The 25,145-nt window shown below is 45.8% G+C and overlaps 1 protein-coding gene and 1 pseudogene across 2 annotated transcripts in view; one reads left to right on the forward strand and one right to left on the reverse strand.

Moving 5' to 3' along the window:
- GRK4 (G protein-coupled receptor kinase 4) overlaps positions 1-25,145 on the reverse strand; it is a gene marked incomplete at both ends in the record, with an annotated part of 73,706 nt that overhangs the window by 20,594 nt on the left and 27,967 nt on the right. Inside the window, 5 exons of the mRNA XM_080697290.1 lie at positions 3,290-3,480; positions 9,211-9,351; positions 13,978-14,041; positions 16,784-16,876; positions 17,333-17,433. Of these exons, the coding sequence (XP_080553416.1) occupies positions 3,290-3,480; positions 9,211-9,351; positions 13,978-14,041; positions 16,784-16,876; positions 17,333-17,433 (590 nt within the window). The remainder of the gene's footprint in view (positions 1-3,289; positions 3,481-9,210; positions 9,352-13,977; positions 14,042-16,783; positions 16,877-17,332; positions 17,434-25,145) is intronic.
- LOC308263929 (large ribosomal subunit protein eL33-like) lies at positions 21,736-22,066 on the forward strand (annotated as a pseudogene). Its single transcript has one exon. The product of its transcript is annotated as a large ribosomal subunit protein eL33-like (transcript).

The following is a 25,145-nucleotide window of genomic DNA, read 5'->3' on the forward strand; positions in this document are numbered from 1 at the left end:
TATTGCCCAATACAACAGAGAGAAGGGCCAGGTAGATTCTTGACCCTTGCACTTAGTAAGTGCACTGTCTAGAGACAAAGAGGCACCACCTGGCTGAGGAATAAGTAACTAGCCCATCGCCTCAGTAATGCTGATTAGAAAGATATCAATACAAAATCTATTTAAAGGCGGGGGTCCTGAAAAGAGGCCAGAGTTCCATTTTAGGGCTCTCCAGCATGCAGTGCCAACATGCTGCCTTTTTTTTTTTTTTTTTTGGTGGTACTGGGGGTGGAACCCAGAGGCTTTCTACCTCCGGGCTATACTCCCAGACCTTTTTTTAAATTTTATTTTATTTGGAAACAGGGTCTCACTAAGTTGCTGAAAGCCTCACTAAGTAGCTAAGGCTGGCTTCAAACCCGTGCGATCCTCCTGTTTCAGCCTCCCAAGTGCGGGGATTACAAGCGTGCGCCACCACGCCCGGCTCAACATGCTGCTTTTTCCTTCTCTATTTCCTACTGCTCTATTTCCTACTGACTTTGTAATAAAGATTTGTTAAAGCTGCACTAACTGCCTGTTAATTTTAATTTTTCTATTCAACAAACTTTAGTTGAATAAGAAAAAGAACCCCCACCATTTAAACCATAACAGTGCGGGCAGGCACAGGCCCACACGTACCTCTTCCTCCTGCCAGCTTCTAACGCCTGGGTGTGCTGGGCTGCTCTGCTCTCTCCAGGAGCCTGCGTGAGCACTTCTCTCCCGCACGGGCCGCCTTCCCTGCCGCTGGGCTTCACGCAAAGATCCTCAGGCACCTGTCGCAGGTGACCGCTGTCTAAGAGCCGGGCTCACTTGGCACATTCCTGAACTGTGCTGCAGACCTGCACTCGCAGCCTCCTGCGTCAGCATCAGCAACTCCTGGGGGAGGCAGGGCACAGTGGCCTCCAGCTCTGGATTCTGGCTGCTAAAGACCACGAGAAGCCAACCTCATGAGGCCTCACACAGAAGTCCCTCCTCTTTTCTGACCTTTAGACTGCTGAAATTTAAAATATTTATGACTTCACTCTCTCTCTGAACAAAGGAAGCTCATCTCTGGCACATGTTTTGATAAAAATAGGCACCAATCTCTGAAAACAAGAATGAAGACATAAGCTCTCCCTTGAGGCATGCAAGTGGTGCTGAGTCTTCAGACAAAAGGGAGGACACTGGGACTCAGGTGCGTGCTGAAGGCAGGCCCTGCAGGCACAGGCCTGGGCCAGCTCCCAGAGGGCCTCAGCAGCCAATGGAAGCTGGAGGCCGAGGGAAGTGAGACTCTTCTAATCAATCCACTTACTCATCTGGATATTGGAGGCAAGCACAAGGTTGCAACTGTATTCACCTATAACCAACTGACCAGGGAGCAATGTAGGAACCAAATCCTCTTCAGGCTGGCCCTTCCATACACACCAGCAGTCTCTGCTGCCGCCGCTGTCGTCTCCTCCTCCTCCTCCTCCTTCTCCTCCTCCTCCTCCTCCTCCTTCTTTTCTTTCTCTCTCTCTCTCTCTCTCTCTCTCTCTCTCTCTCTCTCTCGTACTGGAGATTGAGCCAGGGGCACTCTACCTCTGAGCTACATCATCAGCCCTTTTTATTTTTATTTTGAGATAGGGTCACACTAAGTTTCCCTGGCTGGCCTAGAACCTGTGATCCTCCTGCCTCTGCTCCCCTAGAAGCTGGAATCACAGGCACTTGCCACCAAGTGCACAGGCCCGGCTAGCACTTGGTGGCAAGTGCCTTCTCATTCACTGCAACAAGGCATCATATGTCGCCACCGGTCTCTAAAGTCACTGCGTGACAGCAGCAACCTACCCTGGCTCTAACATCTAACTCCACTACAGGATCTGTAAGATGAGGAAAAGCCAAAGGCTGGGAGGCGGGCACTGGGGATTCACCCTAGAAGCATTCTGCCTTTGAGCTGCGCCCCTAGCCCTATTTTATTTTTTATTTTGGAACAGGATCTAAGTTGCAGAGGGCCTCACTAAGTTGCTGAGGCTGGTCTCAAAGCAGCCATCCTCCTGTCTTAGCCTCAGCCATCATACCCAGCAGGATCAAGGCCTTTTAAGAAGCTCACAGTCTGGTCTGACCAGCTCTAGAGTGGACACTGTCCAGAGTACTACAAGGATGCTGGAGGGTAGCATGTTCTTCAGAAGGAAGGACATCATTGGGCTACCTCAAGAAAGATGAGCAGGGGTCCTCACACTGACAGCAAGAGAGGCTGCAATGGAGGCATCCACAGGGAACGGCAGTGCCCAGGCCAGCAATGCTCACACACTACTGTGACACGGGCAGCAGGGACTGCTTGGGTCAACAGGACGTGAGGCCAGAGAAGTGTGTGGAGAGCTACGCCACAAAGGTCATAAAAGCCTGCCTCACAAGGTGCCAGGAGACACTATGGGCCCCACACAACAGGATCAGAGCTGCATCCAGAAAGGCTTTGTCTGGGTCTTCTGGAGAAGGCTCTGGGACGCGACTGGCCTTAGGGAGGCTGGTTCAAGTCTCTGCCAGCCAGATGACCTACAGAAGACATGAATCAGCCAGTCACCATAGGGAATGAATGGTGCTGTGGGGACATTCAGGAGTGGGCTGGTGCTGGTGACCAACTGGACTGGGCAGGGCAAGGGCAAGGGCTGCCGATCCCTCTAGAATTTAGGATAAAGGAAAAGGTCAGAAATCCCTGGAGGGAATGGCTTGCGTATAATTGGTAGATAAATCCTCAGACGGAATGAATGAAGGTGCCCTTGGAGAGTCACCAACAACAGACTCAGAGTTTAAGAACCGTAACACTGAAGGGAAAGGGAAGAGCAGTTTTCCTAAAACTAGACACTGATTACACTAAATTAATTCTCTTAAGCTTGATTTCATTTTCTTTCTTGAATTCTGGGATGTAAAAAATAATATTACTTAAAGACATTTGATTATGTTATTTTCATGTCAATATCCTATTGGAACTGTCAAAACATCTCCCAAATCTTGAAAATGGGCTTTTTCATGCTCATGTAAGTAACATTACCTTTATTAGATCGACAAATTTTAAAAAATAAGCTTCTGCTTCCAAAAGATAATTTATTAGAGATTAAAGATAAACTAAAAAAAAAAAAACAAGGCACACCTTAGACTGGCCATGTTTCCAACAGTGTAAGACCCACACCTGGGAACTGCCGTCCAGGGGCTCCCAGCAGCCCCCTCCAGCCCATAAGAAGCCAGTATGGGCTGGAGAAGCCCTGATCTCTAGAGGAACTGGTTCTGCGGTTCCCAGGGCCATCAGACTGTACATTCTTACCTGTATATAATTCTTTCCTTGTGTAAGTCTTCCAGGCCACAGCACAGCTCTGCAGCATAGAACACAGCCCTCTGCTCGTCCAGGCCAGGACCGCCCAGGTTGTAGATGTGGAACTTCAAATCCCCTCCATTCATAATGCTTAGCACCAAACACAAGGTATCTTTGGTTTCGTAAGTGTAGGCCAAACTAACCTACAGACAAAAGTATCATAAAACACAAAAACCCTGCTCATTCACTGGTGACTTACTCTATATGCTAACAATATTCAAATAATCTATGTTCGAATTATCATTAGAACACCAAACCCTGCACACTCCAGGGAAACACGTGCCATACATCGTGGGCCTCTGGGGCCCTCGCGGATCACAGGTCTTACTGTAGTGGCTCTGTGTTAAAAGGAGAGAATTTCCTCTGTATATGTGAGTAGGCACAAAAGTCCACAGACACGTGGGTATGTCTCCTCCACAGTGTTCCGAGCACCAATGTTTGGCACTTCTGGAACACGTGAATTCAGCACACAAGTTGGACCCCACCAGCAGTGCAAAAGAAATTCTGCTACTACACAACCTTCTCCATTAAGAGACATCTTAATGGAGGTCTATTAGATCCAAAATGGACCTTAATCTATTTTGCTCATACTGGACCTAATTCCTGGGCTCAAGTGATCCTCCCACCTCAGCCTACCAAGTAGCTAGGGCTACAGGTGTTTAGCACCATGCCTGGGCAGAATTATTTTTCTTTTGAGGAGGGGGTGCTGGGGCTCAAACTCAGGGCCATGAATATGCTAAGCAAGCTCTTCCACTGAGCTACATCCCTAGCCCCTGTTCATCTCTCTCAATTTATTCATATTCATTCTCTCACTCTCTCTCTCCGACTCACCCCACCCCAGTTGGAATCATGATTAGGTCTGTACTTAATGTGTGTGTACTGTGTGTGTATGTGTGTAAGTTACCAGGGTGTTCTACTTCTGAACTACACCCCCAATCCTATTTCACTTTTTATTTTGAAATAGGGTCTCACTAAGTTGCTGAGGGCCTTGCTAAGTTCCCAAGGCTGACCTCAAACCTACAATCCTGTCTCAGCTTCCTAAGTACTGGGATTATAGGCATGTGCCACCACACTTGGTTTACAGTTAATTCATTTAATCTGTACCCCACTGGGAAGAACTAGCATCTTCACATCACTGAATTTTCCAACCCAGGAATATTGTCTCTCCTCATTTATCTAGGCTTTCTTTAATTTCTTTTCCGTGTCCGTGTCCGTGTCCGTGTCCGTGTGTGTGTGTGTGTGTGTGTGTGTGTGTGTGAGAGAGAGAGAGAGAGAGAGAGAGAGAGAGAGAGAGAGAGAGAGAGAGAGAGAGATAGATAGATAGATAGATATCGGGAATTGAACCAAGGAGTGTTTACCTCTGAGCTACACACCCAGTCTTTTTTATTTTGAAACACAGTCTAAGTTAGCAAGTTCTGGCCTCCAATTTATGCTCCTCCTGTCTCAGCCTACAAAGTACTGGGTTTACAGGCAGCTTTAATTTCTATAATAGCATTTTATAGTTTTCAGTGTATACATCTTGCACATTTTTGGTAGATCTTTACCTAGATATTTCAATGTTTCTTGATGCTACTGTAAATGGTACCAGTAAAATTCCCATTTCATGATCCCTTGGCTGATTCCCATCTCACTACCTCACCAAATGGTGCTCTAGAAAGTCTGGGTCTGTCTGTAGAGTTTGAAAACAATGGCAGCTTCGACCTCTTTTCTTCCTTTCTCACCTTGCCCCTTTCCCTTTTCCCTTCCTTCCCGTGTCTTGTCGCACTGGCTAGGACCTCCACTGGGAACAGGGCTAGAGCTGGGCAGTGGAGGTCCTAGCAGTACTGCAGGTGGACGAGGGCTCTCATGGGAACGGCTCCAGCACTCCCACGTGAAGCAGGATGTGTGCTAGATCTCCTGAAGGAGCTTCCCTTTTAACCGAGTATGCTTAGTTTTTAATCAGCAATGGGCACTGAATTTTAACAGAATCAATATGTTTCCAAAAATGGATAAAAGGATGAAGAAAACACAGTATATTTACATAATGCAATCTTATTCGGCCTTAAAAAAATGAAATCATAGCCGGGCGTGGTGGTGCACGCTTGTAATCCCAGCGCTTGGGAGGCTGAGACAGAAGGATCGCACAGGTTTGAAGCCAGCTTCAGCTTCTTAGTGAGGCTCTCAGCAACTTAGTGAGACCCTGTTTCCAAATAAAATATAAAATAGGTCTGGGAGTATAGCCCGGAGGTAGAAAAGCTCCTGGGTTCCACCCCCAGCACCACACACACACACACACACACGAAACAAAAATGAAATCTTGTGCTTTGCAGAAAGCTTTTCTTGCAGCTATTGAAATAACCATTTTTTTTTTTTGCTCTTTATTCTGGTAATGTGATAAATTACATTAATTGATTTTTATTTATGGGATAATCCAGCATAACCATGATGCATTAAGCAGTAGGAGAGAAAGTGCCAGCTGCAGTAGAGGGGAGAATGCTGGTGATAGAGGGGAATGGACAAAGGGGTCCACAGAGACCCCCGCTGACCAGCATGGTCACTGGGGCACTGAAAGGGATTTCTCCCTAAACCTTGAGTTACCAGGATCTCTCAGTTTCTCCCCTCTTATGAATAGTCATTTCATATTCACATCAGTACTTTTTTTTTGGTACTGGAGATTTAACCGAGGGACATTCTCCCTCCTATCTATACTCCCACCCTTTTTATTTTTTCTCTTGAAACAGAGTCCACTAGGCTACTAAGGGCCTCACTATGTTACTGAGGCTAGTCTCAAACCTTCAATCCTCCTGTCTCAGTTTCTCAAGTATTATGATTTATGCATGGGCCACCTCACCCTCTAGTGCATATTAAAATAAATTAGCCAGGCCTGGTGGTGCAAAACTGTAATCCCAGTACATGGAAGGCTGAGAGAGGAGGATCGCTGGTTTACAACCAGCCTCAGCAACTTAGTGAGGTCCTCCACAACTTAGTGAGATCCTATTTATAAATAAAAAGTAAAATAGGGCTGAGGGTGCAGCTGAGAGGCAGAATGCCCCTGAATTCAAAGCCAAGTATCAATCAATCAACAAATAAAATAATATTAAGGGCCTTCTGTCACGTCTCTTTGTGCAGGCACAGGGCCACAATGGGTACAAAGCCTTGAAGAGCTCTGCCCTCCTGTCGTGGTAAGGGTGTTCTGGGCAGGTGACAGGTAATGAATGAATGCCTGGAGGAATGAGAGTCAAGTGCAAGAAGAGGAGGTGGCCATGCTGCAGGTGAGGCAGGACCAGCTTCCAGGCCTGATGTGGGAGCGCCTGGGACAAGACTGGGTGGGTGGCCGAGGCTGCAGAGCCAGGCCCCTCCGTGCCTGAAAGGCTCGAGTGGAATCTGTTTTATTCATAGTGTGATGGGTGGCTACTGAAGACTTTTAATCAGGAAAGGGTACTACTAACTTAACTCCTCCACTGATCGTCTATCCTGCTCCATGGAAAGCAGGCTTGGAGGTGTGTTCAGGTCTGAACAGCACAGGCAGAGGCAGGAGCTCAGGGGATCTCTGTCGCATGGGTCAGGGTAGCAGTGGGAATGAATGTGACCACCAACCTACTGTAAGCTGATGAAGGAAAATATTTCTAAGTCTCTTCAGAGAGGATGATATAGAAACCAAGTAATTTTTTTTAATGTACTGGGGCTTGATTGAACCAAGAAGCATTTATGTCCAAGCTATACCCCTAGCCCTATTTTATTTTTGCGTTACTGGGGGTGGGACCCAGGGGCAGTCTACCTCTGAGCTACACCCCTAGCCCTATTTTTTATTCTTTATTTTGAAACCAGTGTCACTGAGTTGCAAAGGGCCTCACTAAATAGCTGAGGCTATACTTGAACCACGATCCTCCGGTCTCAGCCTCCCAATTGCTAGGATTACAAGTGCACACCATCACACCCAGCCCCTATTTTATTTTTATTTTAAAACAGGGTCTCAGCAGGGCGTGGTGGTGCATGCTTGTAATCCCAGCATCCGGGAGGCTGAGGCCGGAGGATTGCAGTTCGCGGACAGCGTCAGCTACTACTCAGTGAGGCCCTTTGCAACTCAGTGAGACCCTGTTTCAAAATTAAAAATTAAAAAAAGGGCTGGGGGTATAGCTCGGAGGTCAAATGCCTCTGGGTTCCATCCCCAGTACTGCAAAGAAAAAAAAATTTTTTTAAATTAAATTAAAAAATAAAATAAAACAGGGTCTCACTAGGTTGATGAGGGTCTTACAATTTGCAGAGGCTGTCTTAGAACCTGTGATCCTCCTGTCTCAGCCTCCCAAGTACCGGGATTATAAATCAAACAATTTAAACAGATGAACTGTATGTCCCACTCAGAAAGCTAGATTTATGACTTCTATGATTCGAGGTAGTTACTCAAATATATTTAAAGAACCTCCAAAATGAGCCCATTTTATTAAAGATTTTCAGCTGGGCATGGTGGTGCATGCCTCTAATCCCAGTATTTAAGAGACTGAGACAGGAAGTTAACAAGGACAGCCTCAGCAATATGGTGAGGCTTTCAGCAATCTAGTGTGACCTGTTTCCAAAAAGAAAAAAGAAAAAAGGCCAGGAGTGTAGCTCAGAGGTAGAACGCCCATGGGCTCAATCCCCAGCATCACATACACACACGCACACACAGAATTTCATGTAACTACAAGTGAGACTGACACAAACCTGTGTGTTTATTCAATTCAGATACTGACTATGAAGACATGTTGTTCTACAACATGCACCCCCAGCACAAAGCAGCTGACCTTAACGCTAAGAAATAAACGACTTGGAGGGAAGCCTTGCTCGGAGCAGTAAAGGTGGAAGCGAGGTTTGGTGCCTCAGTCAGGATATGCTAGCTGAGGGTCTAATGGTAAATGGGCCAGGTTCGAGAAAAAGTCAAAAGATAGAAAACAGACTGAGGCCAGAAAGCAGGCCTATAGGAGAAGCGCTGGAGAAGTACCTTCAAACACACTTAAGTCATTGTGCCCCCATGGACCAGCGTGAAACACTCCTTTGAAATGAAAAGCTCTAAGCCTGGCGCACATTCTTGCAATCCCCTTATTGGGAAGCTGAGACAGGAGGACGTCAAGTTCTAGGACAGACTCAACAGTTTAGTGAGGCCCTCCATTCTGTTTCCAAATTAAAAAATAATAATAAAATAGAGTTGGAGGTATAGCTTAGAGATAGAATGCCCCTGGGTTCCATCCCCAGCAAAACATGCACACACAAGCTCCAGATTGTTTTAAGTTCTAAATGTCCTCATATTGAGAATAAAACTCCCTCCTGCTTAGGACAGAAGCTGAGGAAGCAGAGACTGACAGGTCCTGGGGCTAAGGGAATCTGCATCTGTATGCAGCCTGACTTTTGTGCCATCTTCTTCCTCTTCTTTTATAAAAAGGTCTCCTGACCTGAGCCCTCCTCCCTGAGGATGAAGATTTGAGACAGAAAGGTCTCGGTCTTCCTCGAAGCTGGCTCTAAGTAAGCCTAGAGTCTTTTGGACCAACCACACCCAGCTCTTCCTCTTGCCTCAATGTAAGAAGTCCTAGCCATCACCAGGGAAGACCAGGCATGTTACCAGGGAACAGAGAGGTCGTTAAGGGGACAGGACAGTTCTGTGAGATGAAGGTGTGAAGAGGGAGAGTGAGCAGCAAAGAGTTTATAACAAATCACAAGCTGCCGCAGTAGCCACACTGTGTTGGCAAGATCCTGATTAGGGAGAGGGCTAATACTAAAAACAAAGCTCTTCCCATCACCAGACAGAACTCGAAATAAACCCAGCAACAACAAACACAGCACACAGCTTCCAGGGCTTGGACCATTGAGTCGACAGCAGGTCTAATCAAGCACTGCAGGGAACACTAGCAGACGGTACTTACTACAAATCTACTCTGTATTTTTTCTAGGATTCTTTTTTCATTCAGAGCCATAGCTTCACCTTTCCTCTTCTTTATTCTTTTTTTTTCCAGCTTTTTGCAGGCATACATTTTCCCTGTAGCTCGCACTTGACATGCACAAACCTAGTTAGAAAAAAAAAGTATACACCTGACATTTCTTAGGCCACACAAAAGAAATTGTTTTCTCTATAATAATTCTCTTTAGTATAGTCCAGTAATAGCATCCAAGGAGCCATTTCAGCTGGCCTTGAACTTGTGACCCTCCAATCCCAGCTTCTGATCTTTGAGACGTTGTTCAGACAGTAAAGTGAAGGTAGTGCTGTGCTCTATAAGCTCTAAAACAGGTACAAATGGAACTTGTTCATATGCAATCATGACACATCTGTTTAACTTAAATATGTCCCCATATGTCTATGTTGTCTTTTTGTAAAAAAGCAAAATTAAATTTAAAAAAATAAAATTAAAAATATTCTTAATGGTGTTGTTTTTTTTTGGTTTTTTTTTTTTTTTTTTTTTTTTTTTTTGCATTGAGGTGGAGCCCAGGAGCATTCTACCTCCGTGCTACACCCCCAGCCCTAATTTTTATTCTTTATTTTGAAACAGGGTCTCACTGAGTTTCAAAGGACCTAAGTAGCTGAAGCTGGCTGCAAACCACAGTCCTCCTGTCTCAGCCTCCCAAATGCTGGGATTACAAGTGTAAGCCACCATGCCCAGCTTCTTAATATCTTAAATTTAAAAATTCAAGGCAGAAACTGGGTGTGGTGGCGCACGCCTAGAATTCACCTACTCAGGAGCTGAGGCAGAAGGATTGCAAGTTTGAGGTCAGTCTAAGCAACTTAGCTAGATCCTGTCTCAGAATAAAACAAAAAGGGCTGGGGCTATAGCTCAGTGGAAGAGCACTTGCCTAGCATGAGCAAGGCTCTGGGTTTCATCACCAGAACCGCCAAAAAATGTTCAAGGCCAGTCAAGGACGTTCTGGCTCCTCAGGCAGCTGAGGCAGAGGGTCACTGGAGTTTAGGAGTTTGAGGCCAGCCTGGGCAACATGGTGAGATATTACCTCAAAAACAAAACAGTAACAGTTCAAGAAGGAAATATATTTCACAAAATTTATAGATTTTTTCATATCTTTATTTATTTGGTTCTTAAAGTGATATTTATGAATTAACTTTACATTCTGAATATCTGTGTGCGCGTGCGCGTGTGTGTGTGTGTGTGTGCGTGTGTGTGTGCGTGTGTGTGTGTGTTTCTGTGTTTTACTAGAGAGAGAACCTAAGGAAACTTTACCATCGAGCTACACCCCCAGTCCTTTTTTTATTTTTAATTTTGAAACAGGGCCTTCCTAAGTTCCTGAGGCAGGCCATGAACTTGCAATTCTCCCATCTTAGCCTCCTAAGTACTAGGGTTACAGGCCTCCGCCATAGTGCCTAGCTTCATAATGAACATTTTAGCATTCAAAAGTGGAGACGATAGTATCATGAGCTCCAGGAATCAGCTTCTGCTGACCAACATGTGGGTACTGTTTTCCTCTGACTCACTTGCCATATATGACATGCACACATGCATCACACACGTACACATGACTTATGTAGACACCACACAGATAGCCTTAAAAGCAGACACAAGACATGATCATATTTTATCTACCAATAAAATAATTTTGATGGTGAAATAATATGTAGCTGATTGTGGAAAACATTTTAAGTAGTAAGGACAGTGATAAAAACAACTTAGCTTATTCCAAGATATCATTAATATTTTACTGGACAGTCTTCCAAGTCCACCTTTGTATATGTATTGCAAGAATAGATACTTTGCTCCCACCGTCCCTGCCTCTTAGGGGTTTGGCTCGTGCTATAGTAATAGTTCCTAGTTCATTAAATACTCTCCTAAAATATGACCATTCCAAAAATGTGTTCAGTCATTTTTCTACCATTAAGTTTTGGCACATAAATTTTACATTTATGTGCCAAACATAGCATTAACTTACGATAAATTCCTTCCGGCAGAATTGCCGGATCAGACAAGGAAGGGAAAGCAGGTCAGCACCGGCACTGTGCAACTGCGCGTGCTTCTCACAGCAGTCTAGCACTCCCCGCCCAGGGGCCAAGTCAAGATGGCGCCAAGATCACAGGCTGGGGTAGGTGGAGCAGGACTTGTCTTCTGGCCTGCCCAGCTCTGAAGTGCGCAGTCTTCTCTCACACTGGGCTGCGTCAAAAGCCAATAGTGCCCAACTCCATTCCCTGTGCTTGCTTCGGGGATGCACAGATCGATTTGGGAGGATTTAATGAACAAGCAAGAGAATTACTGCTGACAAGATAAGTGAATTTCGTTTCTTCTTTCCATCCAACTGTTAAAGGTATTAGCAAATGGGACAAAAGCCTATAAATACACTGCTGGAATCAAGGCAGAAAGGGCACTGACACTGTCCCTACATTAGAGCCATGAGGCTCCTTCTGAGAGGCACTCAAAGCAGAAACAGACAGTGCAGGGCGCTCTGGGCCTTGACTTAGAACAGGTCTGTGAAGAGCCACCAGGGGTAATTCACCTATCCAATCATTTATCTGGAAGCCCAAGTAAACATATTCAAATGTGATCTACAATACGATAGTGAAAATTTGCTAGTGCATTCCTACCGAGTTCATTTTACTTATCTTATATTGTGGACCTGGAGATGGAACCCAGGGGCATTCTACCTCCAAGCTACATACCCAGACATTTTTATTCTTCATTTGGAAACAGGGTCTTGCTAGGTTACCGAGAGTCTTATATGTTGCTAAGGCTGTCCTCAAACCTGTGACCCTCCTGTCTCAGCCTCCTAAATACTGAGATTATAAGAATGTGCTACCATGCCCCAATAGGAGCTTTATACTTAGGCTATTTTAAATCTTATATGCAGCTATAATTAGAGCTACTTTTTTTTTTTTTTTTTTTGCGGGTCTGGAGATAGAACCCAGGGGCATTCAACCCTCAAGCTACACCCCCTGCCCTATTTTTTTATTCTTTATTTTGAAACAGGGTCTCACTAAGTTATGGAGGGCCTCACTAAGTAGCTGAGGCCGTCCTCTAGTCTCAGCCACCCAAATGCTGGAATTACAAATGTGAGCCACCACGCCCAGCTTAGAGCTACATTCTTTCATAAATATAAGAAACCCAGGTCCCTAAAAATTCTTTCTCTCAGTTCTTGACAAAATATGAGCCCTTGTACTCTTTTCTTTTCTTTTCTTCAGTACTGAGGACTGAACCCAGGGGCACTCTACTTCTGAGCTACAGGTTCCAGCCCTATTTTATTTTTTATTTGGAAAGAGGGTCTAAGTTGCTGAGGTTATCTGCAAACCTGCAATATCCTCCCAAGTACTTGAATTAGAGCAGTGTGCCACCACACCTGGCACCTTTTGTGTAGGGTGAGGTACCTATATATCCAAACACAGCTGAGTTAAGTAAACTTATTTAAACTGTACTCGAGCCCTCATGGAGGCATATACCTATAATCCTAGTGCTTGAGAGGCTGAGAAAGGAGGATTACAGCTCATGATCAGCCTTAACAACTTAGTGAAACCCTCAGCAACTTAGTGGAATCCTGTCTCAAAACACTAAGTAGGGCTGGGGGTATATCTCAGAAGTAGAATGCCTCTAGATTCAATCTCTAGTATTACACACACACACACACACACACACACACACACACACACACACAGCACTGGGGGTATAGCTTGGAAGTAGGATGCCTCTGCATTTAATCCCCAGTACCAGAAACAACAACAAAAGAAAATGTGCTCTGGCAGACAGGTGGTATGTGCCTGTAGTCCTAGCTACCGAGGAGGCTGAGGCAGGAGGATCTCTGGAACCCAGGAGTTTGGAGCCAGCCTGAGTAACATACAGAACATCTCTTTAAAAAAGAAGCAGCAGCAGCAGCAGCCAGGCACGCGCTTATAATCCCAGAACTTGGGAGGCTGAGACAGGAGAATCACAGGTTCACAGCCTCAGCTACTTAGTGAGGCCCTCTGCTACTTAGTGAGACTCTGTTTCAAAATAAAGAATAAAAAGCCAGGGATAGTGGCGCTCCCTTGTAATCCCCCTGCTTGGGAGGCTGGGACAGGAGAATTGCACATGTTTGAAGACAGCCTCTGCTGGCTTAAGAGACCCTGTTGCCAAATAAAAAATATAAAATAGATCTGGGAGTGTAGTCCGGAGGTAGAAGGCCCCTGGGTTCCATCCCCAGTACCACCAAAAAAAAAAAATAATAATAATAATAAATAAATAAATAAATAAAATAAAAAGTAAAGAATAAAAGAGATGTAGCCTGGAGGCAGAATGTCTCTGGGTTCAAACCCCATTATGAAAGAAAAGAAAAGATAAGAAAAGGAAAGAAGGAAAGAAAGAAACAAACTACGTACTACATGAAATTATTGAAATAGATGAACAGAAATTTCACAACATGAAAGAGTAATTTTTCCATCTGGACAAACTACTTGACCTTGAACATTAAGTGTGGGAAAAGAGCTTCTGTCAGAAATAGGAAGTGGAAGGTGAAGTCACAGAGATTTTTTTTTAAAGCCTTGTAAGAGAGTACCTTTTGCTCAAACTTTCATCTTTGTTTCAGGGTTAGTTAATATTATCCCAAAATGCACAGCAAAGAAATGAAAGTACTGATAAAGTTGGCACGTTACCTGAAGCTCACCTGTTCTGATGGCCTGGCTGCCCACTTGTCTAAAACATAGGTACCACTTGTAAAGGGCAAATATCACTCACCTCTCCAAATCCGCCTTTTCCTAGAACTCTGTAATACCTAAATGTGTTCTTTGTTACTGGCTGCCTAATAAATAAATAAAAAAAGTTTCAGGACTCATATCATACCGCTCTTCTACAATAGAAAAACCTGAATAGCTTTCATGACCCATATTATTCAAAGAGAGTACCCAGGACAAAGACATTGTGGCTTTCCCAGGGGACTAAGAGAAACTAGAAAAGTTAAAATCTGTTGAAAACACTAAGGTGAAATGCAGAGCAGTCCAAGTTTCCTTCCTAGTGAAAGACATGTCTGCAAACAGCTCACTCTAGGGAACATTCATGTTGCCAATGCATGGCACAGTCTGAGGCTCAGCTCAGAGCCCCCAGGAAGTTGCTACATTGTAGTATCTTAATATATCCTACTATCCTTTGGAAAAAGAACCTCAAAGATGTTTATACCCAATGTTCAAAAGAAATGTGTGAACTGTAACTGAAAATTTAATATGCCAATAATTTTAGTAATAGTAATAGTTGTCACAGGCCTAGTGGCACATGTTTATAATCCCCGCCCTTGGGAGGCAGAGACAGGAGGATCACGCAGGTTCAAAGCCAGCCTCTCTGGCTTAAGAGACCCTGTTTCTAAATAAAAATATAAAAATAGGTGTCTGGAAGTGTAGCCTGGAGGTAGAAGGGTTTCCAGGAACCCCAGTACCACCAAAAAAAAAAAAAAATAGTAATCATAATAGCACTAGTAGCAGCTGACTCTTTAAGGACACTAATTTTGTGTACCAAACATTGAGCTAAGCACATTTTACACACAATTCTCCTATGATTTTAGCAACAGGCAAACCAGGTAGGTTCTGAGGTATCTCATTTTAAAGAAGCTCATCATGGCTGAGTTACTTGTCTGAGGCCAGAGAGCCAGAAGAGGCTGAGTAGGGACCCTACCTGCAAAGCCTCAACTATTTAATTATATTGTATTCCAAATCTAGGACATGTTTTATTTTCTAACTGCTACACCAAAAAGAATGCCACTTTATAAAAGAGAGAACAGTCTGCTGAATCAGAAGAAATTGTGTTAACACTGTACCTGTTAATGTCTGTTCAAACAAACAAACAAACAAACCAAGGCCGGGCATGGTGGCGCACGCCTGTAATCCCAGCATTTGGGAGGCTGTGACCAGAGGATTGCGGTTCTCAGACAGTCTCAGCTACTTAGTGAGGTCCTCCGCAAGTACTCTTGTAATCCCCACGCTTGGGCGGCGGAGACAAGAGGATCATGCAGGTTTGAAGCCAGCCTTGCTGGATTAAGAGACCCTGTTTCGAGCCAGGCGTGGTGGTACAAGCTTGTAATCCCAGCATTCGGGAGGCTGAGACCAGAGGATTGCGGTTCGCGGACAACCTCAGCTACTTAGTGAGGCCCTCTGCAACTCAGTGAGACCCAACTTCAAAATAAAGAATAAAAAATAGGGAAGGGGATGTAGCCCAGAGATCAAATGCCTCTGGGTTCCATCCCCAGACCCGCAAAAAAAATATAAAAGAGAGACCCTGTTTCCAAATAAAAATATAAAATAGGTCTGGGAGTGTAGCCCAGAGGTAGAAGGGTTTCCAGGAACCCCAGTACCACCAAAATAATAATAATAATAACAATAATAATAACAATAATAATAATAATAATAATAAATAATAATATAAAAATAAAGAATAAAAAAGGGCAGGGGATGTAGCTCAGAGGTCAAATGCCCCTGGGTTCCATCCCCAGACCCACAAAACAAAACAAATAAACAAACAAAAAAAACACCATATACAACTCAGAAGCCTTTGACAGAAAAGTAGACATAAATTGTTATGGCTGTAAGGGTGCTGTGGGCGCTTTTCCGCTATTCAACTAGAATTTGTTGAATAGAGAAATTAAAACTAATAGCTTGGTACAACTTTAACAATTCTTTATTACAAAATCAGTAGAAAATAGAATGGGAAGAGAAGAAAAAGCAGTGTTTCAGGCATGCTGAAGAGCCCAAATAGAACTCTAGCCCCCTCTCCATTCCCGGCCTTTCAATACAGATTTTGCACTGGTATGTTCTTATCAGCATTACCAAGGGAATAGGCTGATAACTTATTTCTTAGGCAAGTGGTGCCTTTATCTCCAGACAGCACACTTACTAAGTGCAGAGGTCAATAATCTACCTTGCTTTTTACCTCTTGTATTGTGCTGTACTGGTTGCCCATTAACTATGGGTACTTTGAAGCAGCACATGGAGTTTTTCTTATATGTAGACCAGGTCACAAAGAAGAAGAGGTAAACAGAGGCGCTGATTACGTATTTCTAATGCCAAGGGCTTCAATTGTCTCTAGGGCTTCTAAGGCTAAAGGCCTTAATTTTCTTTACATTTTTTTTTTTTTTTTTTTTTTTTTGGTGGTACTGGGGTTCCTGGGAACCCTTCTACCTACCTCCAGGCTATACTCCCAGACCTATTTTATATTTTTATTTGAAAACAGGATCTCTTAAGCCAGCAAGGCTGGCTTCGAACCTGTGCAATCCTCTTGTCTTCACCTCCCAAGCGTGGGGATTACAAGTGTGCGCCACCACACCTGGCAACTTTCTTACTACAGGATAATCATTAGAACAAAGCGCAGAGAGAGAGGGGAGCTCTGCAGTATAACAGCTGCCACTGCTCCCTGCCTGATGCCTGCACAGCACCATGCTCTGACTGCTTTCTACATTTTGGAAATTAACACGAGAGCAATTTTCCAATACCAGCACAAAATCAGTATTCATTATTAGAAGTTTCTACTTTTTTCTATTGAGTTCTAAATTAAAACATACCTTTCCAGCCATTTCCATTGTAAAAATCGAGAAAAAAATGGGCTTTCTTGATATTCTTCAAATGGATCTTTACTCAAATATTTATGGACAGCTCTAGGAAAAGATTTTATGCAATTATATACATTTTCAATTAAAAAAAAAGAGCTGGGCGTGGTGGCGCACGCTTGTAATCCCCACGCTTGGGAGGTTGAGATAGGAGGATTGCTCAGGTTTGAAGCCAGCCTCAGCTACTTAGTGAGGCTCCCAGCAACTTAGTGAGACTATTTTTCTAAATAAAATATAAAATAGGTCTGGGAGTATAGCCTGGAGGTAGACAAGCCCCTGGGTTCCACCCCCAGTTCCACCAAAAAAAAAAAACAAAAACAAAAACAAAAATGACTGTGTCTCTGGTGCATGAACAAGTACTAACTACGGGAAGGTCAATTCACACAGTTCAGTATACAGTAGTAATTACACTGCCTGAGGTGCCAGTGCTAACAGTGAACACAGACTTTTCCTTCTTAGTAATATGGACAGAAGAGCTGAGCAGGGCTGGGCGTGAACTCTTACCTCACACACTCATCAAAGGTACTTTTGGAGGGGTGATGCTTCAGATTCCTTCTACAGTTTTTCACAACATCTGGATGTATTTCTGGTAAAGGAACTTCTAACTTCTCAATATCACACAAACCAAAGACAGTAATTAGTGACTTCGTAGTTTATCATCATAAGCAGAACTTAGCATTTATAGTTAAAATATGAGAACATTATGTGGATGAAATAAGAAGTACCACCTTAATCCTCCACCTGCCCCCCTGCTAGAGTTCAGTGATGTTTGCCTTTTATTCCTGTTCCTATATACTCAAAACATATCCACAATGAGGGCTAGGGGTATGGATCAGTGGCAGAGCGCTTGCCTCAAATGCATGAGACCCTGAGTTCAATTCTCAGAAATATCACACAACAAAAATATTCAAAATGAAAACAAGGATCTCGAAAATTTTTCATTATTCAGCCGGGCACAGTGGTATACACCTATAATCCTAGTATTTGGGAGTTTGAGACAGGAGGATCATAGATTCAAGGCCAGCTTCAGCAACTCAGTGAGACCTCATTTTGAAATAAAAAATACAATAGGGCTGGGAGTGTAGCTCAGAGGTAGAATGCTCGAGTTCAACCCCCAGCAACACACACACACACACACACACACACACACACACACACACACACACACACTGTATTATTCACATTAGCCAAAAGGTGGAAACAATCCAAGTGTCCATGAGTGGATGAATAAAGTACGACATATGCATGCAGCCTTAATAAAGGTGCTACACGCCAGACCCCTGGAGAAGCCGGGCACAGTAAGACGCTGGGTCCCGGGCGGGGGTCACGCGGGGCACGCCAGCCGGGGCCCAGGTCGCGGGACCCTGGGCCCCAGGCAGAGTAGTGCGGAACACTCTGGACCCATGGGGAAACCAACCGGGTCACAGTGATACTGAGTGCCTGATCCCACTACCTCCTCAAACCACATATACTGTCTTCTCTTATTTAAAAAAAAAAAAAGGAAAAGAAAAAGAAAAATATCAGAGAGGAGTTAAGAAAGCCGTTGCGGATGCCAGGACACTGGAGATGCAGACAAAACTTATCTAAATGTACTGGAACTTATGGAAAAATTCTACGTGAAGGAGGACTGCTGTTTCTCTATATTGTTAAGAATCTTGGACATCACCTGTAAGGAGAGAGTTTAGCGGAGACCAAGGAGAAAGGCGGTGTTGAAAGCGGTCTCTGTGATGGCGGTGGAGACTTGTATTCAGGAGAAGCAGAAACCGGATCCTACCAACCTTATTTTTTTTTTTTTTTTGAGAAATCATACCAAATGTCGAATGCTACCGTCACGCATGTTCAGGAACACTGGACAACATTCAGAGTGGAAAAAGAGCCTGGGAAGGATTTGAAATGGTGGAGGCAGTGGCCAGTACTCAGGGGAGGCAGAGATCTGATACATCACACCTGGAACCTTTGAAATAATAACCCCAGAGACAGTGATCGCAGCCTGCTGAGGGGTTAGACCAGTGCCGGGGCCAATGGCTGACATCGAAGCCTGCCGTGAGGCAAGGCCACTACTGGGGCATCCAAGGGCGAGATCAGAGCCTGCCGAGGGGTTAGGCCGGTGCCAGGGCCAGCAAGGCCGGGATCGAAGCATGCCAAGAGGCAAGGCCGGTGCTGGGACCTCCGAGGCCGGGATCGGAGCCTGCCAAGGCGTTAGGCTGGTGCTGGGGCCAGCAAGGCCAGGATCGGAGCCTGCCATGAGGCAAGGCCGGTGCTAGGGCCTCCGAGGTCAGGATAAGAGCCTGCCAAGAGGTTAGGCCAGTGCCGGGGCCAATGGCCAGCATCAGAGTCTGCTGTGAGGCAAGGCCGCTACTGGGGTCTCCGAGGCTGGGATCGGAGCCTGCAAAGGGGTTAGGCTGATGCCGGGGCCAGCAGCCAGCAGTGGAGCCCGCCATGAGGCAAGGCCGATGCTGGGGCCTCCGAGGCCAGGATAAGAGCCTGAAGAGGGGTTAGGCCGGTGCCGGGGCCAGCGGCCGGCATCGGAGCCTTCCGTGAGGCAAGGCCGCTACTGAGGCCTTCGAGGCCAGGATCGGAGCCAGCCGAGGGGTTAGGCTGGTGCCGGGGCCAATGGCCAGCATCAGAGCCTGCCGTGAGGCAAGGCCAATGCTGGGGCCTCTGAGGCCGGAATAAGAGCCTGCCAAGGGGTTAGGCTGGTACCGGGGCCAATGGCCAGCATTGGAGCCTGCCGTGAGGCAAGGCCGGTGCTGAAGCCAGCGAGGCCGTCATCGGAGCCTGCTGTGAGGCAAGGCCAGTGCTGGGGCCTCCAAGGCTGGGTTCAGAGCCTGCCGAGGGGTTAGGCCGGTGCTGGGGTCAGCGAGGCCGGCATCGGAGCCTGCCATGAGGCAAGGCCGGTGCTGGGGCCTCCGAGGCCAGGATAAGAGCCCGCCGAGGGGTTAGGCCGTTGCCAGGCCAGCGGCCGGCATTGGAGCCTGCCATGAGGCAAGGCCACTACTGGGGCCTCCGAGGCTGGGATTGGAGCCTGCCAAGGGGTTAGGCCGGTGCCGGGGTCAATGGCCGGCATTGGAGCCTGCCATGAGGCAAGGCCACTACTGGGGCCTCCGAGGCTGGGATTGGAGCCTGCCAAGGGGTTAGGCCGATGCTGGGGCCAACGGCCAGCATCGGAGCCTGCCGTGAGGCAAGGCCGGTGCTGGGGCCTCCGAGGCTGGGATTGGAGCCTGCCAAGGGGTTAGGCCGATGCTGGGGCCAACGGCCAGCATCGGAGCCTGCCGTGAGGCAAGGCCGGTGCTGGGGCTTCCAAGGCTGGGATTGGAACCTGCCAAGGGGTTAGGAAGGTACCGGGACCAGCAGCCGGCATCGGAGCCTTCCGTGAGGCAAGGCTGCTACTGAGGCCTCCGAGGCCGGAGCAGAGCCTGCCAAGGGGTTAGACTGGGGCTGGGGCCAATGAGGCCATCATCAGAGCCTGCCGTGAGGCAGGGCCGGTGCTGGGGCCTCCGAGGCCGGGATCGGAGACTGCCGAGGGGCTAGGCCGGTGCTGGGGCCAGCAAGGCCAGGGTCGAAGCTCACCGTGAAGCAAGGCCGGTGCTGGGGCCTCCGAGGCTGGGATCGGAGCCTGCTGTGAGGCAAGGCAGGTGCTGGGGCCAATGGCCGGCATCGGAGCCTGACAGGAGGCAAGGCTGCTACTGGGGCCTCCAAGGCTGGGATCGGAGCTTGCCGAGGGGTTAGGCCAGTGCTGGGGCCAGTGAGGCCGGGATTGGAGCCTGCCGTGAGACTAGGCCGGTGCTGGGGCCTCCGAGGCCTGGATCAGAGCCTGCCGAGGGGTTAGGCCGGTGCTGGGGCCAGCGAGGCCGGCATCGGAGCCTGCCGTTAGGCAAGGCCACCACTGCGGCCTCCGAGGCCGGGATAGGAGCCAGCTGAGGGGTTAGGCTGGTGTCGGGGCCAGCGAGACCAGAATCAGGGCCTCCCATGAGGCAAGGCCACTGCTTGAGCCAGCGAGGTCTGGATCAGTCCACCGAGTAGCCAGACCACTACTGGGGCTGTCAAGAGTGGGATTGGTACTTGCAACGTGGCATGCACAGAGAAATATCGCAGAAAATATAAATCAGATGCTTCCCCTAATCAGCAATAACTAGGAGGAAAGGGCAACAGGAAGAGGTTGAGCTATAGAAAGGCCCTAGAGTGAAGCAACTAATGTGACCGATCAGAGGGTATGGAATAGTGGAGGATGGAGCCTCTTTAAAAAGCAGGAGGTACGTAAACAAATGTATCAAAGTTAATCATCAAACAAGCATGGGATCCAGGGAGTGGGAGGGAATGGGATGGGGGCTGGATGAGGGCTGATTGGATGATGTGTGCTTGTATACCTCTCAAGTCTTGTACTCCAATGTGATTGATATATGACTACAATGCACCAATTAAAATAAATAATTAATTTTAAAAAAAGGTGCTACAGCTGGGCGTGGTGGTGCACACTTGCAATCCCAGCATTTGGGAGGCTGAGACTGGAGGATCGTGGTTTGCAGACAGCCTCAGCTACTTAGTGAGGCCCTTTGTAACTTAGTGAGACCCTATTTCAAAATAAAGAATAAAAATAGGGAAGGGGGTATAGCTTAGAAGTTGAATGCTCCTGGGTTCCATCCCCAGACCCACAAAAAAAAAAAAAAAAAAAAGAAGAAGTAAAAAAAAAAAAATAAGACAGGGCGTGTTGCTCAGAGGTAGAATGCCCCTGGGTTCAATCCCCAGTACCACACATACATAAACACACATAAAAAAAAAAAAAAATCAACTTTTTCTCCTCTCCCCCATACCTGCTCAGAAATTCCAAAATTTTATCTTCATAAAAATAGGAAAAGATCTTGGAGCTGGCGGGGGCCTGCTGGGAACAGGACTTCTAAAAGGCAAATATGTCTGGAAGATTGTGGTGCAAGGACACTTTTGCTGGCTATAAGCATGTCTCCGGAACCAAAGAGAACACACAGCTCTTCTTAAAATGGAAGGTGTTTATGCCCGAGATGAAAATGAGTTCTACTTGGGTAAGAGATGTGCTTACGTGTACAAAGCAAAAAACAACACAGTGACTCCAGGTGGCAAGCCAAACAAAACCAGAGTATTTGGGGAAAGGTAACTCGTGCCCACGGAAACAGCGGCATGGTTCGGGCCAAATTCCGAAGCAACCTTCCTGCTAAGGCCATTGGACACAGAATTAGTGGGATGCTGTACCCCTCAAGGATTTAATGGAAAATTAATAAAAGTGGATTTGTGCTCTTGTAAAAAAAAATAGGAAAAATGTACACATAGCTTTGTATGCAGGTACAGAGCTACTTCCATGGTTTTCTACTTTGTGAATTTATCTGCTCCTATTGAACTTTCTGTTGCTTATTTTCCCAATGCAACAACAACATCTATAAACACTTGGTTTGTTGTTGTTGTTGCTGTTGTTTTTACAGTACTAGGTATGGGACCCAGAGACATTCTACCTCTGAGCTACACCCCCACCCCTACTTCTTGTATTCTTTGTTTTGAAAGAGGGTCTCACTGAGTTGCAAAGGGCCTCACTAAGTAGCTGCGGCTGTCCTCAAACCACGATCTTCCTGTCTCAGCCTCCCAAATGCTGGGATTACAAGTGTGGGCCACCATGCCTGGTGACACTTAGTTTTTATAGGATGGGCTTCTACAAGCAAAATTACTAGCTCAAAGTACACACCCTTTTTTTTTTTTTTTTGTGGTACGGGGGGATGGAACCCAGGGCATTCTACCTCTGAGCTACACCCCCAGCCCTATTTTTTTTTTAGTCTTTTTTTATTTTTTGAAACAGGGTCTCACTGAACTGGGAAGAGTCTTGCTAAGTAGCTGAGGCTGTCCACGAACCAGGGATCCTCCAGTCTCAGCCTCCCAAATATTGAGATTACAAGCGTGAGCCATCACACCCACCACTCCCGGCTACACACCTTTCTTATAGCCCTCTCAGGAGGCTACACCCTCTCATATTTCCACTCACAGCTTGCCTAAGCCCAGCTTCCCATTCTCATTAACCCTCATACAGAAGATTCTGAAAAAAGGAAACACCTGACACAGCTTTGTCCAGATCATGCTTAATGACTTAATGTAATTAGGAACAAGGAGAGCATCCCAGATCAACTGCTGACTGTGGCAGAGGCCAAGCCAATACAGCAAAAGCTTTGTATTTTCTATAAATCAGAGCGGCTTTTTCCTCAAAGAAGTTGAGCCACTAAGAAATATGCAACAATGAGAAAAGTCACATTAAAAGAAAATCAACAATATTGTTATAATGAATAACTGTTACTAGCTGTCATTTAAATTATCTAATCCATTGGAGACAGTGATAACATTATCTCATTAAGCCTCACAGCAGCCTGGATGGCAAAGGACTGGCTAGGCAGTTAGAGAACATGCTGGAGCACCACTGTGGCAAGCGGCTGCAGGGCTGAGCCGCCAGCCAGACTCCGGAGCCCAGTTCCTTTCTACACAGCCGTGAGAAGAATGGGCTGGGCCCTCCCCGTACCACTGAGGAAAGAAGTGTGCTCATCTACTCAAAGGTATGCGTCATGCCAGGCACTGGGAACAGCAGGAAGGAAGGCATGTTCTTTCACTCATTCATCCATCCTTCCTTCCTTCCTTCCTTCCTTCTTTCTTCCTTTCCCTCTTTCTTCCTTTCTTTCTTTCTTCCTTTCCCTCTTTCTTTCTTTCTTTCTTTCTTTCTTTCTTTCTTTCTTTCTTTCTTTCTTTCTTTCTTTCGTGCATAGTACTGGGGATTGAACCTAGGAACAGTCTACCTCTGAGCTATCCCCCCAGCCCATTTTAATTTTTATTCTGTAACAAGCCCTCACAAAATTGTTGAGGCTGATGTCTCAGGCTACCAAGTACTGAGATTACAGGTGTGCACCACCATAACCAGAAGACAACGCCAGTGTTTCAATAGCCTTACTTCCCCTTCAATGGTCTCAATTTTCTGAAACTTAGTACCAGGGTAAAGCTATTTAGAATGTTCAATGATTAAGTCCAAATAGAGATCCTATTTTTGTTTTTGCAGTACTAGGGATTGAACCCAGGGGTATTATACCTCAGAGCTACACCCCCATCCCTATTTTTATTTTTTAATTAGAAACAGGGTCTCACTAGTTTACAGAGGTCCTCACTAAGTAGTTGAGGCTGACTGCAAACCTGCAACCCTACTGTTTCAGCCTCTCAAGTACCGGGATTGTGGGTGTATGCCACTGTGCCTGGTTTGGAAAAGAAATGCTTCTAATCTCCAAGAGGCAGAGAGGTACGGTAAGCTAAAGTATGGTGAGTCTGGGGGAATATGGCTGGCCTGATGCTAACACCGTAACAGCAGAACTGAGAGGTCTAGGTCTTTAAGAAATCAGAATTTTTCAGAATAGGTAGTTACCAGAGAAAATTCACCAAATGATTCCATACCTTACTTTTCAACATTCTGAATACAGGAAATTCTAGTAGGAAAGTCCATTGGTGGGAAGGGAAGAGAGGATAAATACTGCAAAAATAAGCTTTTTTTTTTTTTTCCAGAGAAAAAGATACACTTAATTTGCTTTTTTTTTTGGTGGTACTGGGGTTTCTGGAAGCCCTTCTACCTCCGGGCTACACTCCCAGACCCTTTTTAAAAATATATTTTTATCTGGAAACAGGGTCTCTTAAGCCAGTGCGGCTGGCTTCGAACCTATGCGATCCTCCTGTTTCTGCCTCCCAAGCGTGGGGATTACAAGCGTGCGCCACCACGCCCGGCTTACTTTGCTATTTTTAATAAATCCAGTTGTCTCTATTATGTTTAAGGAGTTCTTTATATATCCTGGATATTGAAAAGTTTTATCATCAGGGCTTTATCCTTTGGAGCTAGCTTTTTGTTCATGGTGTGAGGCCCCATCTCATTTTTTTTTTTTTTTCTGGTACCGGGGGTGGAACTTAGGGCCATTCTATCTCCGAGCTACACCGCCAGTCCTATTTTTTTAGTTTTTATATTTTTTGAAAGAGGTTCTTATTGAGTTGAGAAGGGCCTCACTAAGTAGCTGAGGCTGTCCACAAACCACGATCCTCCGGTCTCCACCTTCCGAATGCTGGGATTACAAGCACGTTTCTCCCACTGAATTGTCTTGGCACTTCATCATGAGTCAGTTGGCTGAATGTATGGTTTATTTCTAGACTCTGAATTCTGTCATTGACCTATATGTCTGTCTTTATCCAAAGAGCACATTCTCTTGATTTTTGTAGTTGTTGTAAGCTTTGAAATTAAGTATGAGTCCTCTAAGTATGTTCTTTTTTTTCAAGAGGACAATAACTA

Source organism: Muscardinus avellanarius (genome assembly GCF_963383645.1).
Source record: "Muscardinus avellanarius genome assembly, chromosome: 6".
Classification (NCBI taxonomy): domain Eukaryota; kingdom Metazoa; phylum Chordata; class Mammalia; order Rodentia; family Gliridae; genus Muscardinus; species Muscardinus avellanarius.